The 17,193-nt window shown below is 39.1% G+C and overlaps 1 protein-coding gene across 1 annotated transcript in view; it reads left to right on the top strand.

The window, feature by feature from the left end:
- Positions 1–17,193, top strand: part of RECQL (RecQ like helicase) — a 48,053-nt gene that overhangs the window by 1,011 nt on the left and 29,849 nt on the right. Inside the window, exons 2-5 of the mRNA XM_070620800.1 lie at positions 1,526–1,573; positions 12,233–12,430; positions 13,288–13,467; positions 16,222–16,328. Coding sequence (XP_070476901.1) covers positions 1,526–1,573; positions 12,233–12,430; positions 13,288–13,467; positions 16,222–16,328 — 533 coding nt within the window. The remainder of the gene's footprint in view (positions 1–1,525; positions 1,574–12,232; positions 12,431–13,287; positions 13,468–16,221; positions 16,329–17,193) is intronic.

Genomic DNA, 17,193 nt, shown 5'->3' with positions numbered 1-17,193 from the left:
TAAGTTTTGCATATGATTTCCAGAGGCGTAAGCAAGAAATGTCCCAGGTCACGTTACTCTTACAAAATAAACTAAATTAAACTTTGTTTATATGACTAAAATGGTTTCGTCTGCTCAGTGAATTTTCAGGTCTGGTCTCTGTTTTTGATTTTAACAGTGCCTACCTTATACTTCTGACTGACAGACCTGCTATAGCTCGTTAATTTCTGAACATATTTTGTGTTGAAGTATCTTTTGCTGTTAGATCACATCATTTGGGAAAGGAATTTATGAGCAGTTTTTTAACAGTATAATCAAAGGAGTTGTTTAAAACTGGGGAAAAAATGGTTACAGGTTATCTTCTTTCATAAGAGTGGAGAAGGCCTCTGCTTTTGATTTCAGCAAACCTGAGCCTGCACTGTGTGTCAGGCACTTTGCTGGGCTATGTGAACACAAAGGTGAAGAGACTCAACCGCTGCCCTGCCCTGCTGGAAACCTTACAGTCTAGAGAAGGAGAATTAGATTTCCACAAAGTGATAAAGAGATATTTATGTAGCCAAAGAATTAGAAGTCCTTGGTTTACTCCCCTACTTAAATATCTTTTAGTGGTGTGGCTATTCCAAACTCCTTAGCAAGGCACAGAAGACCCTGCCTATTTTTCCAGCCTAGTGGTAGCTTCAGAATTCTACATTAGGATGGACGTAAGCTCAGCAGTCTGGGTAAGGGTAGGGTGATGCTGAAGCTACTTTTGGAGAACGTTCTAAGTTAGTTTTAGAAAATGTTGCTTGTCCGTATCAGAGTTGGGAGAGGTGTTCATGGGGATTACGGGCCATCTAAAGTTTCTACCCTCAAGTCTCATCTCCTGCCACTTGCTCATATGTATCTTAAGTTTTAGTCATTCATAGGTGTTTAGAATTCCTTACTATAAGCCATGTTTTTCCCCACTTCTGACCTTTTCCTGTTCTCTCCTTCTGAAATCTGACCCTTCCACACAGTACCAATTCCTCTTTAAAACTGAGCCTAAATGTAACTCTTTAAAGCAAGTATTCAGTAAAATGCTAAATGATTAATTTGAGTATTTATGTTGATGGATTTTGCTTAATCTGGGACATTTGAATCTATCCCACTTGTTATTTATAAGATAGGTTCTCTCATCCCAATTTTACAGATGGAGAAAGAGGCTGAGAGGAACAGGTTACTTAACTTCACTAAGATATCTCAGTAGTTTAGTGCGAAATCTGTTTAGCCTCAAAGCTTCAGTCTTTTTTGCTGCATTACTTTGTCTCTGGTGGATATTTGATGTTATTGATGTTGTACTTGTTATTATATGTTTACTGATTTTCGCCACTTCTCTGAAATCTAGTGGATGTTCCATAAAAATTTTCATGGAAAGAATCAATAGTCCTTACTGAAAGGTCACTGCAATATATAATTTACTTTTTAACACTTTTAATGCCTAGTAATGACAGATTATTATTGATTGAGCATTATCACTAGTACTGCCTTAAAGAAATTGTTACTATGTCTTTTTTTCCCCTATTTTTAGAAAGAAATTTGGATCTCCAATTCAATTTTAGAATGGCATCCGTTTCAGGTTAGTGGAAATGATTACATTGTGTAGTTCATTCTGTTCTGTTTGTAATTGCATGTTCTTTGAAAATAGTATTTGATTTTTTCTGTACCTTCCTCTCAATTTTGCTGTGAACCCTAAACTTCCCTAAAAAAGAGTTTTAATAAAAATAAGTAAATAAAAATAAATTTAAAAAATACTTGTTTTAAAAATTCTGATGATAGAAATGATGTTTTTTCAGATTTGTTTTTTATTGTGGTAAAATATACTTAAAATTTACCATTTTAACTATTTTTTTTTTCTGAGTAAGATTAGCCCTGAGCTAACACCTGCTGCCAATCCTCCTCTTTTTGCTGAGGAAGACTGGCCCTGAGCTAACATCCGTGCCAATCTTCCTCTACTTTATACGTGGGACGCCTGCCACAGCATGGCTTGCCAAGCGGTATGTAGGTCTGCACCCGGGATCCAAACTGGTGAACCCGGGGCTGCCGAAGCAGAATGTGTGTACTTAACCACTGTGCCACCAGGCCAGCCCCCATTTTAAGTATTTTTAAGCGTACAGTTCAGTGGTATTAAATGCATTCACATTGTTGTACAGCCATCACTAATATCTATCTCCAGAAGTTTCCTCATTCCAAACTGAAATCTGTACCCATTAAACAATAACTCTCCATTATTGCCTTCCCTGAAACCCCTGATAACACTAGTCTGCTTTCTGACTCTATAAATTTGACTCTCTGAATTCTAGGTATGTCATATAAAAGTGGAATCATAGAATATTTGTCCTTATGTGTCTGACTTATTCTACATAGCATAATGTCTTTGAGGTTCATCCATTTTGTAACATGTATATTTTTAAGGCTGAATAATATTCCACTGTATGTATATACCACCTTTTGTTTGTCTGTCAGTGGACATTTGAGTTGCTTCACCTTTTGGCTATTGTGAATAACACCCCTATGAACATTGATGTACAAATAACTATTTGAGTCCCTGCTTTCAGTTCTTTTGGGTATACACCTAGAAGTGAAATTGCTGGGTCACATGGTATTTCTATGGTTAATTTCTTTTTTTCAGGAAGATTAGCCCTGAGCTAACATCTGCCACCAATTCTCTAAGGAAGATTAGTCCTGAGCTAACATCTGTGCCCATCTTCCTCTATTTTATATGTGGGACACTTGCCACAGCATGGCTTGATAAGCAGTGCTCAGGTCTGCATCTGGGATCTGAACCGGTAAACCCTGGGCCACCAAAGTGGTGCATGCGTACTTAACCGCTACACCACTGGGCCGGCTCCACTATGTTTAATTTTTTGAGGAACTGCCATACTGTTGTCCATAGTGGCTGCACCATTTTACATTCCTACCAGCGATGCATAAGGGTTCCAAGGAATGATATGGTTTTTGATAGAATTCTAGGAACCAAAGAAATTATAAAGTAGAAAATATGAATCACTTCTAATCTCACTATGCAGATTAATACTGTAGCATTTAGATGTATTATTTTTCAACAAAATTTTTAACATTTTGGGGGCCAGGCCCCATGGCCTAGTTGTTAAGTTTGATATGCTCTACTTTGGCAGCCCAGATTGGGTTCCTAGATGTGGACCCACACCACTTGGTGGTGGCCATGCTTTGGCAGTGACCCACATACAAAATAGAAGAAGATTGGCACAGATGTTAGCTCAGGGAAAATCTTCCTCAGCAAAACAAAACAAAACAAAACAAAAAATACACACTTTAACATTTTGTACATATTGTTTTGTAATGTGATTTTTAAAAAACATAATGTAAATATAGAATATAAGTGTATTGTTAAATTCTATGTTGTAAATATTCTATTTTTAATATCTGCACTGTATTTTGTTTTGAAGTGACATTAAATGAATAATATTACTTGATCTTTTAGAATTGAACTTTTAGGCTGTCTCCATTTTATTATTTATTTATTTGAACACTCCATTCAATTTATTGGAATGCTTTGTTTTTAATGCTGCATTACTAATATAATACAGAATGAAGAAAAAAGTTAAATCTCACTTCAAACAAATACCAGTCTAGTAGCATCAGTAAAATGGTACTTTTAGTCATGGCATGAAATACACATAAAACCTAAGACTATTTCTTGCGCATTTTCAAGTTGGAAAATCCATTATAAAAAGCTGGAAGATATTGCCAGGTTTACTCATTGAGTGCTTTTGATGCTGGGAAAATAAGAGACAGAATAACACCACAGTTATAACCTCTGGGACTCAAGAATCATTAAATGGTGGGACTGAAAATAGCTGTAGACTCCTTTGTCCAGAATTTGTAAAATTCCCTCTGTTTTCCAATAAAATAATTGAATCTCAACCATACATATTCTCTGAAGTAGTCTTTCTGTGTGTCAGCAGGAGCGCTCTCTCGGCTAGGCGTTTGCTAGAAATTAGCAGGAACAGCTTTTTTCCTCCGTTATCCTCTGGAAAAGATGTAAAACCAAACTGCCCAACTCTTTCTGTCCACTGCGCTGCCCTCTACTGGAGTACGTGAGCGATAAAGCCAGCAGGTCAATGTGACTTTGTTTTATAAGGTAGCACTGTAGATGTAAAATGTGAATGAGAAAAGGCATATCCCATGGCCCAGACAATTTGAACTTACCTGAATAAGCACAAAAAGAATCCTTTAGTAAGTTGGCTTTCACAGTGGGAAAAAATCAGCAGAGCGCTAATTCTACAAGGAAACGATTTCAGTGGTTTTGAGCGCTGGTAATAAAGCAGCTTTGTACATTATACAGTCAGGCTGCTTTTCAAGACCTTGGAGGCACATCTGGGCAATAGTTGTAGTAATGGGTAGACTCTCATGTCAATCGTTTTGATGATTTGTGTGTTAATACCAGTCCCATTTTTGTGAGTCCATCTCCTCTGGATGTTTTTCTATGCATAAACATGGGTCGTAGTAGATACATGTTGAGTAGATCATATGCACGAGTTTCTTGCTACAAGTAGCAAAACTTTTCAGAGCTGTTACCTTTGTGAAGATTCATTTTAAGATAGCAAGATCTTTTCCTCTGTAGTTTATCCCCATGCCTGAGAGTTGCAGATGTAGGACCAGTTTAACAAAAAACACTCATAGAGGGTTCCAACTTCGCCATCTGGGGACGGGGGCACAGGACTGATTCACATAGATACACAACTGTTCTGAGGCTACAGTTTAAGGAACTTTTTGGTGAAGTCAATGAGTCTGTGGATGGTTCGGGTTCACTCTACATCCCATTTTGTCGTCATGGTAGGGGTGTCTCCCACAGCCTTTAGCAGGATGTCACTTTTTTTCTTGGTGTCAGGTTCCTTTGTTCCGAGGGAGACTGCAGGGGAAGAAGGGGGCTCCAGAGTGGCTGTTCCTGGGGAGACCTCCATAGGTCCTTCGCCATCACAGCAGTTGAGGGAGGGAGCTGCAGCGTGGACGCTGGCTCCTCAGCCATCTTGCTTGGTCTGTTTCCATTTTTAAAACATAGAAAATGCTGTATTGAACATCTTTGAATCTACAGCTTTGTGTGCTTCTCTGTTTATTTCCTTAAGATAAGTTCTTATAAGTGGAGTTAAGTGTTTTTAAAGGGTAAAAGGAAAACGTCCATTCTACCTTTTCCAGGCAGCTACTCTTGGTATTTTGATGTATTTCCATCCATTATTTGTTTCTGTAAACTTGACCAGATTGTATTGTGCTTATCAGTGAGATCTCGCTATCTGTTTGGTTAAGAGGTGGGTGGCAGGGGTGGGGAACTTAGGCTATAGTGATTTTTCAGTCTTTTGTAAGGTATAGTGAATATGGCCTTTGCTGCATACTAGCTTCAGCAGTGGGAAACGAGGTTAGGTTCTTTTCAAACTTTAAAGAAATGGTTTTCTTAAATATGGAATCCTCTCCCCTCCCCCCAACTTTATAATTTATGGAAATATAAATATGAAAAAAATGGTGACATAAGTTTTGGCTTTGTCTCACGACTTATTCTCACAGTCTAATTGTTAATAATAACTGGTAGCAATTTAAGTTCTATTAAATGCTAACCCAAGTGTTCTTTACTTAGAGATGAAAATGGGGATTTAAGAGATTCAGTTCAGTATGGTAATTTTTGGATTGTGTATGTTAGTTATTCTACTTAATAAGACTTCAAGCTTTATCAGTAGGATATGAGTTAAAAGTAACTGAATAATGAAATAGGTAAATTTTATTTAAGAAGAGATGCTTACTTTGAATAATTGCATTCACAATATTGTTGCCATTTCAGATAAACCCACCTCTTCTATTGTTCTACCCACTTCAACTATATTGGAAATGCCTCTTTGAAATTGCCTTCACACGGTTTGTTGCTTTGCATTTGATGGCTTCCATGGTGGCTAATCACTTTCCTTTCATTGTTAACTTCAGTTTGGGATGCTGGTAGAAAATGTGCTGTTTCTGAAGAGTGGTACCTCCCATGCCTCAGCTGTAAGCTTAGCAACGCTGGAGTGCCATCCGCACTCAATTCACTGTGCTCTTGAGCTATAGTAGCTGTGGCTTATAGTCCCTCTTCATTATGGATTGTTGAAATCCTTCACTTGACTCTTCAATCTCATCTCCTCTAGTAAAAGTCTTGTGTTGTACTTGCCAGCATTAGAAATGGTGTAATTTAGGGGCCGGCCCCGTGGCTGAGTGGTTAAGTTTGCATGCTCCACTTCGGCGGCCCAGGGTTTCCCTGTTTTGGATCCTGGGCACAGACATGGCACCGCTCATCTGGCCATATTGAGGCAGCATCCCACATAGCACATAGGACCTACAGCCAGAATATACAACTATATACTGGGGGGCTTTGGGGAGAAGAAGAAGAAGGGGGAAAAAAAAAGATTGGCAGCAGATGTTAGCTCAGGTGCCAATGTTAGGGAAAAAAAGGAAATGGTATAATTTGAACAAAAACATTAAAAGACTCTGATTTATTACAACTAGCTATACTTTCTTACATTCTTAGTCAATCAGGAATTGGGTCAGTCAGCATGGGTTGACATTCACATCTCTGTCCGGTAGGATTTGATCAGAGAAGCAGAGCCACCGTGAGTGATGTAAGGCATTTGCTGTCGGGACTACACCTTATATGATTATGGGGAGTGGCTGAGCTCTTTCTTGATGGGTGTTGCCTGTGTGTCTGGCACTGGGCCTAAAGTCAGCAGAGCCAGCAGTCGAGAAGAGAAGATGGATGTGCCGTGGGAAGTGCAAAAACAGGCAACAACCTGTAAAGATGTTTCTTACCGGAACCTATATGGGGCTCTCATTGTCTCAAAGCCTCCAACTTGGATGATGCAGCAGACCCGTCAGAGAGCTGGTGTACTTCCACATGGAGGTGCGTACAGCCTGGCTGAGGCTTCCGAGAAGCTGAAGGAGGAGAACCAAGAGGACCTGGAGGAGCTGTGGGCCCTGCTGTTTCCCCAAGGATATCGAGCAGCCGCTGGAGTTGCTGACTTTACTCTGACCTTCTTAAATAAGGAAAATATACCTACTGCTTTGCTTCTACCTTCCAAATCTCTGCTTGCCCAACATGACACAACTGTCCCTTGTACAACCAAATATACACTGGCCTCTCCCCCAAAGAAGGCACATAGTCTTTTCATTCGTCTTTGGAAGATCCTCATTCCTCTTCATGCTGAATCACATCCCCCTTGATAGTTCTCTAACTTGAAATCTGCGATATAATATCAGCTACTGGAGACACATTTTATTTTAGATGTTAGGAGAATAGGAGAAGGGACCAAAATCAATCAGTGAATCAATCCATAACCCACCACCACCACCAAAAAAAAAAAAAACCCAAATGTGGTTTATGTATGAATATCTAAATCAGGAAGAAATGCTTATAGCTGTTGTAGTTCTCATTTCTCAGCTGGTCATGTGGTCGTAGTTATTTTATAACTACCTTCTTCAGCTTCCCATTCCGTATGCCTTTGCTCTCAGGAAGCACCTCACATGGCCCTGGGTCCTTGTGTGGTGGGGGCTTGCCTCGGTAGTTTGCTTGTATTTGGTTTTTGTAGTTCTCCATTAAGTTTAATCACAGGACATGGCAATACCCAAAGGCGTCCTAGAGGATCCCCTGCATTCCAAACCTACTCCTCCTTATCTCTATAGTGTCACAGCAATCCAATTTCCCTTTAATAGTCAGGATCAATCACCCCAGCCAATACTGTAACCCCCTCTATGCCTGTTAACTTACTGGCACGAGGAACCCAAAGTGGCCAAGAGGCAGTCAACTTCCAGTTAAATGGAACCATTGCTTTTTCCCCTGGTAGAAGCGTTTCTTCCTTGCAAAGTAAGACCTCTAGACCAACAGAGTCCAAAGTTTCAGGGATGGCAAGCAAACATTTCACTAGTGGATCACTAGAAGGTAATAATAAGAGGAGCCACTCCCATTTCCACCCCTGATTCCTGGGCCTATCAATCCTAGGTAGGGGAGAAACAAAACTATTCACTGTTTTGGTAGGTAAGGGCAGTTATACTGACTTCCGCTTGGTCATTTCTTCCATAATAGTCCTTACTAATGGGCAAAGGGACCAATGTGTGGATTTGGTCAGTTGCTGAATACATCTGTTCTAATTACACATTCTGGAACTGGGGAAATAGCCACCCAGTGGGTTAGAGGACCTCCTGGGCCCACTATATGATGGACCTGAGCAAAATGGCGTTGACCACCTGACTTGCATCAGTCCAGTCTATGATCTGACTGGTGAATCGCCATGGCATTTTGGTCCTCCAGGAATTATCAGTTTAGAGTTAATGTCTAGTAATGAGTTATTTTCCTGAGAAGTTGTTTTCCCTCCCCTAATACGCAGTTACCAGGATAAGTTTCTCTGGAGAAGGCTAATGGAAAGATTTACTACGTAAATGTTTAGCTGTGTAGTAGAATCCTTTCTCGAAGGTCCCCAACCTCCACTTTATTCAGCAGACTCTGGGTCTGTAAATTGGCTCATTTCTGGCAGCTGCTTGAAGGACTGTAACTCTGTCGTGGTGGTTCATATCAGTCTTCTGTTGACCAGAATGAGGGCTTTGTATTCTGCGTATACAAATCAAGTAATCTATTTCCATTTTAGGGGCATCATGATCAACCAGCCAATGCTGAGGATCTCTGTGGGTCAGACCATTCTGATTACTGCTTTTGCTCTTATTGCCTGTTATGGCAACCACATCTGCCTTTTCTTTGGTCATGAATTGAGTTAGTACCATTTAGCTCCAATACCTTGGAATCCGTCATTCTTAGTGATTCAGGTAGTCTAGTTCAAAGGCAGTACTTCCCACGATCATTCCTGGCTTACAGAGAACAGCCACTCCAGAACTCTTCAGGGATGCTTGGGGCTCCCCTCACTAATGTATTTCTCACAGCTTTGGTGAAGGGAGTGTCCTCTAGATCCTCCTTGTTGACCTGGGACAACAAGAGAGTGGGTGGTCAGTCCATCTGATAATCCACTCTGGCACTCCCATCTCCTTAAGCATCTGGATCCTGGCCTTTAAAGCATACCCAGGAAGTGCTAGTCCTTCAACTTCGTTGGACTCTATAACTGTGTCATTCCGTCCCAACTTTCTGATATTCATCTTTGGGGCCAGGTTTCTGACAACCAACTAAATAAATTATTAGATCCACTCCTGGCCACTATATTTAGCACACTCAATCCAGCATTTCTTATTGAGTCCATATCAATAACTTTAGCTTCTTTCAATATTATATTCTGTCCACCCTGATTTATTACCCTTAGGATCTCTTCCCACATATATTCCCTAGAATTATAGTGATATATATTGGCAAATGCAACTCTTTTGGTGTGTTTTGTGTCTTCTCACAGGTCAATTTTGTACCTCTTCCTCTTGAGTTTCCTAGCTCTTGAAGCTCTGGGGGCCAGGGGTGGGTGGGGCAGAACCTTAGGGGGATTAGCAATCCCTTGCAAGGCAACTACCTTAGGAAAGACCACTACAGGTATTTCAGGCAGAAGGAGGCTGAGAAAAGAGAGAAAGGGCAAAAGAGACTTGGTAGAATTTAGTGATTGAAGGTCTCCTGCTCCATTGGAATCGGCTCAGATATTCCCATCCCGACTGTGGAGTCTCACTCCTTCCTGATCAATGCACTAACTTTAACATAAGAGTCCCTGTGAGGTTGGGAATTCAGTTTGCATGGGAATTCAGTGATCTTGGCCCTGTAGCTACAGGAGATGAGGGTTTCCTTTTGGACAATCAAAGAAACTTCGAGGTCCCTTAATGCAGATCCTGTATTTCTCTCCTCAAGTTCTTCAGCATACTTAGAAGCAACCAATCAACCCCAGTATTCTCACAAAAATGTTCTGTGACAGCAAACACATGGTCACCCAGAGCCTGGCCTTCTCTTGATACTGATTATTGGTGTCTATAGATTATAATTTCAAAAACTCTATCTACTGCATGCCCTGGCATACCATTATTCCTTTTACCACTGCAAACAAGGGTCATTAATATTTTTAATTCTAATCAGATCAGAGACCCAATTCCAGCTGGCCCAGAAGCAATTCAGAAAACCTGCCTTTAAGTTTCTCTTCCTCTGGAACAACATTTGGTGTTGATTTAGGGTTTAATGAGAGAAGCTGAATCATTATAACTGATACAGGTGATTTATTATAGGGATTAGTCCTTACATGATCATGGGACAGGTTAAGCAGTCAACTGCTGGTCTTGAAGTCAAAAGTGCAGCAGTAGAGACAGGAAGATGGATGTTGAGTGTGCGAGGGTAAGGATGAGCTGAAATCCACAAGGACAAAGTGGAACCCATCTGTCTTTCATGGGAGCCGTGTTGGTGTGTCATTGCCCCCAGGGCTCTGACTTCCAGGATGCTGGTGCCCTGCAGAAGAGCTGGTGCCTTTGCCAAAGAAAGTTGCAGATGAACCTGGCCAAGGTTCTCTTCCTCAGGGAAGCTGAGGAAGCTGTGGACCAAGCAGCTGCCCCAAGGAGATTCAGCAGGAGCTAGAGGAATTGGCTACTGTCCCATGCCAAAAGGTGAGCCAGCAGATCCATGAGAACGTGGGGGAGTCGCAACAGCACCTGACCCTACGCCGACCGTCCAAATGTCAATCTGGCTGCCATTTCATTTCCACCTCCCAAATCTCACGCAGAGCTCACTTGTGGCCAACCCTAACTGAGAATCATAGGGAAGGGAATTCTGGCAGTTGTTACAAAGCCACCATAATATCCAATTTAAATCATAACCATAAGATTTCATCTCATGGAAAGGCATTAAAGCTGGGCACTAATGCAGGCAGATGTTTTCCGAAGCACCATGGACATCTTTAAAATGTTTCTGGCTTCCGTTCATGTGGTGTCAAAAGAAATCTCATTTTGACCTTAATACTCGGATTGTTTAGAATCATATGTTAAGGCTTCTTTTTTATTGAAGTATAATTGACATACAATATTATATTAGTTTCAGGTGTACAACATAGTGATTCAACATTTATGTACATTATAAATGATCACCACAGTAAGTCTACTTACCGTCTGTCACCCTACAAAGTTAATAGGATATTATTGATTATATTTTCCATGCTGTACATTACACCCCTATGACTTACTTATTTTGTAACTGGAATTGTATCTCTTGATCCCCTTCACCCATTTTGCCTACCTTCCAACCCCTCTGACTTCTGGTGACCACCTGTCTGTTCCCTGTATCTGTGAGTCTGGTTTTGTTTTTTTTGTTTATTTATTTTGTTTTAAAAATTCTATATATAAGTGAAATCATACGGTATTCGTCTTTCTCTGACTTATTTCACTTAGCATAATACCCTTGAGGTCATCCATGTTGTTGGGAATGGCAAGATTTCATTCTTTTTTAGAACTAAGTAATATTCCATATATGTATATATATAAATATATATCACATCTTTATCCATTCATCTGTTGATGTTAAAGCTTCTTTATAAGTTAGTTATGATAGAATTATAATGCCAATTCCAATAGCACACTTGATTTCTCTTTTTACTGTGATGTCATCTTGTTTATAATCACTGACTTTTTATCATGCAACCATATGAAACCAAATATGAATGTTTTTGTGAAATAATAGCTAAATACTTAGGGGACTACTTTTAAATAGCTTCCTTTTGCTTCAAAGTCTGGTCACTTTGCTTAAATGATTTAAGAGATTGTTGGATTGCTGCCCTACAACATAATAAAAATAATAATTATCATTTATTAAATGCTTAACTGTGTACCAGGTACCATGTTAAGAACCTTCAGCACAAGCAGAGGCACTTACAACTAGAATATACAGCTATGTCCTGGGGGGCTTTGGGAAGAAGAATCAAAAAAAAAAAAAAGTTTGGCAACAGGTGTTAACTCAGGTGCCAATCTAGAAACAAAAGAATTTTCAATGTGTTATCTCACTTAATTCTTTATAATAATACCATGAAAGCTATGTATTATCCCCATGTTACATTTGGGTAAAATGAGGCCTAGTTAAATACCTTAGCCTGAGGTCACTCAGCAGGTAGGAAGAGGACCTAAGATTTAACTCAGGTCTGTGTGACTCGAAAACACGTGCTCTTAACCTCTGTGCCATGCTACTGTAATTTTGTCTGTATGATTTAGATGGTGAGGAATATCCAAAGATCAATAAGGAAACCTAAAATTGTAATTAACTCTGTCTTGTCATTGTGTCTTTTTTCCTGCCTTGTAGCTCTAACTGAGGAATTGGATTCTGTAACCAGTGAACTACATGCAGTAGAGGTTCAACTTCAAGAACTTCTGGAAAGGCAACAAGAGCTTATTCAGAAAAAAAACATCCTAACAAACAGAATAAAGCAGAGTTTAGAGGATTGTGGTGCTGGGGAAAGCAACGAATGTGATTCTTCACCTGCTGCTTGGAATAGAGAAGGTTTACCCTCTTTTTCTTTGCTAGTTTTGTTTCTTCTCGTTTCTTTAAACTGGAGTTCACTCAGTGTGCATGGGTCATTGCGTTCCAGGGGGCTTACAGGTGAAACAGGCCGTTCCTTATGTGGTGTGGGAAACTTGTAGGCGGACCATTCTTTACCCACATTCTTTTATTATTTAGGCTTTATTATTTTTTGCAAATATGGTTCTAGCAACATTAATCAATGCTTGGAAGAATAAGATATTTATTTTAACTAAATTTTCTAAGTTTTAACTAGAAAACAAGCAATTAAGAAAAAAATTCAAACTCCTTGCCAAGGTCTAGTTCCTTTTCCCGCCCTAGTGAACACACCTTTCTTGATTCAAGATCCTGCCACGCATCATGTTTATCCTTAATTATAAAGGAATAGTGTAACTCTCGAAGGAATTGCCATGCTTTTGTGGGCCGGTTTTCCAGTGATTCATGTCTGAACAAGATATTTACACCAAAAATTCCAGATAATTGTTAACTGTGTTCATGATATTTGAGTTTTTTTGATACTATGAATTCTCTGATCAACATTCATATTGTTTTTCAAATATCTGATCAGGCATCTTCCTCTTCCCTGTAGGTTAACTCTGAGCTGGCACATGTTTTCATTTTCCAGTGTACTATTTCTTATGATATATCATTACATTTGTTTTTGCTTAGCTTAGTGAGTTAAACTAATCTCAAAATTACTTAAAAGTTAAATTTTGTATAGTATTAAAATTCTTATCTGTGTTTATCGGTTCTTTATTATAAAAGCAGCCATTCATGTTTGTGTCTCGTTTATAATCCTAAGTAATTCTAATAGGTTTAGCTTATTTTTCTCTTTCTAGATTTTCCATGGTCTGGTAAAGTTAAAGACGTTCTGCAAAATGTCTTTAAACTGCGGGTGTTCAGACTGCTTCAGCTTGAAACTATTAATGTAACAATGTCTGGAAAGGAGGTATTTCTTGTTATGCCTACAGGAGGTGGAAAGAGTTTATGCTACCAGTTACCAGCTTTATGTTCAGATGGTATGTATTAATAAAGTTTAATTTTAAGTTGAAGAAATGTCATTTCTCTGAATATATTTTTAAGTCTTTAAAAAACAATTTCTAACCGTACTTATCTAAATATCCAGTGCATTTTTGTTGTATTTATCTGTATTAACAGACATTTAAAGGGTTCACTTAAAGAGAGAACGTTCAAGACTCTGAGAATAGTTAATTCTTTTATTTGGTTCCTGAAACATAATTAAAAAGAATGTCGTAGGAGGAAAAGCACTAGAAAAGGAATCGGTAGAACTGGGTTCTAGTTGTAGGTCTTCACTGAGTGTCTGCTGTGGTGTTAGGCACTGGACGTAGAGTAGTGAGCAAAGTGGGCATGGTCCACTCGTTTGCACAGAGCTCATGACGTAGAGCAGCGCTTTGTCAAACTTTAATGTGCATAAGAATCACCTGGCGATCCGATTAACATGCAGATTCTGTTTTAGTGTGAGACCCAAGATCTAGCATTTCTAACAAGCTCCCAGGTGATACTGATGCTGTGGTTTGGGGGCTACTAAGGGTATAGAGCAGGGGTCAGCAAACTTTTCCTTAAAGAGCCAGTCAGTAAATATTATAGGCTTTGTGGTCCGTACGGTCTCTGTGGCAACTACTGAACTTTGCCACTGTAGCATGAAAGCAGCCATAGACAATAGGTAAACAAATGGATGTGGCCGTGAGCCAACAAAACCTTCTTTACAAAAACAAGCAGCTGCCCCTTAGTTTGTTGACCCCTGGTCTAGAGAATACCGGTAATTGCAAGCAATTGCAGTAAGTGTTTTGTGATAAAGGTTTAATAGGATAAAGGGTAAAGGAATTCGGTCAGTGCACAGATCTCCTCTAGCGGCTGTCAGGGAAGGCTGTCCTGAGGGAGTGGCATTTGAGCTCAAAGCTAAAGGGTAAACAGGCAAAAAAAGATCAGAGGAGGAAGGAAGAGTGTTCGTGCAGGGGAGCAGTATTGGTGAGAGCCCAAAAGTAGGAGAGAACATGCATGATAAGGTGTATTCAATAACCTGGAAAAATTTTAGTGTGGCGGGCAGTGAGGGGCAAGACAGGTGCTAAGATTCTTGAAAGATATTTTTTGGACTTTTCCTTAGATTAGTGGGAAGTCATTGAAGGGTTTTATTCAGGTAGCAGGCTTGTCAGATTTGTGGTTTAGAAGGATAATTCCAGCAGGTAGAAGAATTCCAGAAATATTTAGGAGGTAGATTCTGTAGGACTTGGTATGCATTGGCTGGGGCGCAGGAGAAGGGATAGTCTAGAATCATGCCCAAATTTTAGGCTGGGACAGATGTTGAAGTTGGTCCCTGAAATAGGGTACATTGGAGAAAGAACTTATTTGGGAATAGAGAGAGAGGGAAGATGATGAATTCAATTTGGGGCATGTTGAATGTATGATGCCTGCAAGACATCCAGGTGGAGTTGTCCTGTGAGTAGGAGAATGTTTGGGTGTAAAGCTTGGGTCTGAGAGATCTGAGTTAGCTGAGTTGGAGGCTGTTAGTGTGGAGATGGCTATTGAAGCCGTGGGAGTGAATTATATCATCTGGAGCAGCATGGGAAGAGAAGAGGCCCTAGAACAGAAAGCAGAACATCAAGAGTTTAGGGATAAGCGGAGAAAGAGGACCTTGCAGAGAAGGCTGAGAAGGAGTAGCAAAGTGTACGAGGATAATTAGGAGAGTATGGTGTTCTTAGAAGCATAGAGAAGGGAGTATTTCAAGGCGGGAGTAGTTAATAGTGAACAATGTTGGCAAAAGGTCAAATAAGGACTCGAAAGTTCCATTGGATTTAGTGACAAGGGACTCATCTATGACCTTGGCTGGAGCAATTTCAGTGAAGTATTGGGTGGAAACCAAATAGCAATGGCTTAGAAAAGAGTAGTAGTTGAGGAAGTGGAATTGGTGAATGGCACACTCTTTGGAAAGAACTGCTATGAAGAGAAAAAGAGAGGGGCCCCTGAATTAGGTGTCTAGGTTTTTCTTTTTAAAGATCAGAGAGACTTGACCATGTTTAAATATAATGAGAAGGTGCCAGTCATGAGGGAGAATGTGAAAAGAAAGGAGAGAGACTAATGGAGAGGGCAAATCCCTGATGAGATCTTAATCTAAGTATATTTTTTGTACTCTCTATCCCAGTTATTTTAAGTAACAAACTACAGAAACAAAAATCGTATGATTTTAACAATGCAGAATGGCTTTTGTAGCTGTGAACAGTTTGATTTATAAGAAAAAGGGCATATATTACTAGAACTTCATTCATTCAATAAACTATTCACTGATTTCTACTCAGAATGAATTAATCTGGTATAGTAAGTGGAAGAATACTCATGTAACTACATTGTTAATTATGCAGGTTGCTATGTTTGTTTGGAAAGCTTTGGAATAACATTTTCCTGATGTAACTGGATAGTGTTTGACTTGATATATGTTATTTTACTGAGGTTACCAACACTGCTTGTTAAAAATGATAGTAAATTCAAAATGGTAATATCTGTCTTTATTTTTATATGACTGAATAAGGGAGGAGATTTTTGTTTAATCTTATATTTGCTTGTTTGGCTTCTGATCACTTATTCACATCTACCTCTTTTGTTAATGAGGGTAAGAAATAGGTAGTATATTGCTGAGGCTGTATTGAAAATTAGTCTGAATTGATGCTTGGTGCTCACAAGTTATGATAAAGAAGGTGAATAGTTGAAACTCATTCTGGAGGTGGTGTAAAACTTAAAGTGGATGTTTTCTCTTTTAGGTTTTACCCTTGTGATTTGCCCATTGATCTCTCTTATGGAAGACCAATTAATGGTTTTAGAACAATTAGGAATTTCAGCTACCATGTTAAATGCTTCTAGTTCTAAGGTATGTTTCTGTGACTTTTTTTGAATTTAAACTCTTCATTGAAGTAGGAGCCTTAGCTACAGTCGAGTTGCTTGTAAAATTATAACTGATAACTGTTTATATCAGGAGTCGCAAACTATCGCTCATGGTCCAGCTCTAGCCCACTGCCTATTTTTATATGGTCTGTGAGCTACGAGTGGTTTTTATATTTTTAAGTGGTTAAAAAAAATCAAAAGAGCAATGATATTTTGTGAAGTGTGAAAATTAAAAGGAATTCAGATTTCAGTGTTCCTCAATATAAGTTTTATTGGAACACAACCATGCTTCTTCATTTACGTGTTGTTTATAACTGTTTTCACACTATCTCTGCAGAGTTGAGTAGTTGACTGGAAGGCTCACAAAACCTAATATTTATTATCTGGCACTTTCAGTAAGCATTTGCTGATCTATTTTATATTATCCGTTATAAAATAATAAGCAAGAATTTCTAATTGTGCAATATAAGTAAATACAAAAAGTGAATTACTAAGAAGATACCCTATCCCTGTGGAATTTCCTCTGGTTCGGAATGGACTCTCTTACCTTCATCTGTTGAATAAAGCATTTCCCAGCTATTCTTTTTTTAAAAGCGTATTATTGAAATTTTCAAAAGTATACGAAAGTGGGGAGAATAAAACTTCTATGTACCGATTAACCACCTTTAACAGTCATCAATATATAACTAATCTTTTTTCACCTATACACCCTGAATTTTCCCTCCCCTCTCTCCCTTGGTTTCTTTATTTGAAACAAACCCCAGACATCATATCATTTCAATTGTAACTTCTTCAGTGTGTATCTGTAACTTAAAAAAAAAAAAACTAAAATGCTATCATCACACCTAAAA

The sequence above is a fragment of the Equus przewalskii genome, chromosome 5 (genome assembly GCF_037783145.1).
Source record: "Equus przewalskii isolate Varuska chromosome 5, EquPr2, whole genome shotgun sequence".
Taxonomy (NCBI): Eukaryota; Metazoa; Chordata; class Mammalia; order Perissodactyla; family Equidae; genus Equus; species Equus przewalskii.
The sequence above is the reverse complement of the archived record's forward strand: the minus strand, read 5'-3'. Positions and strand labels throughout refer to the sequence as shown.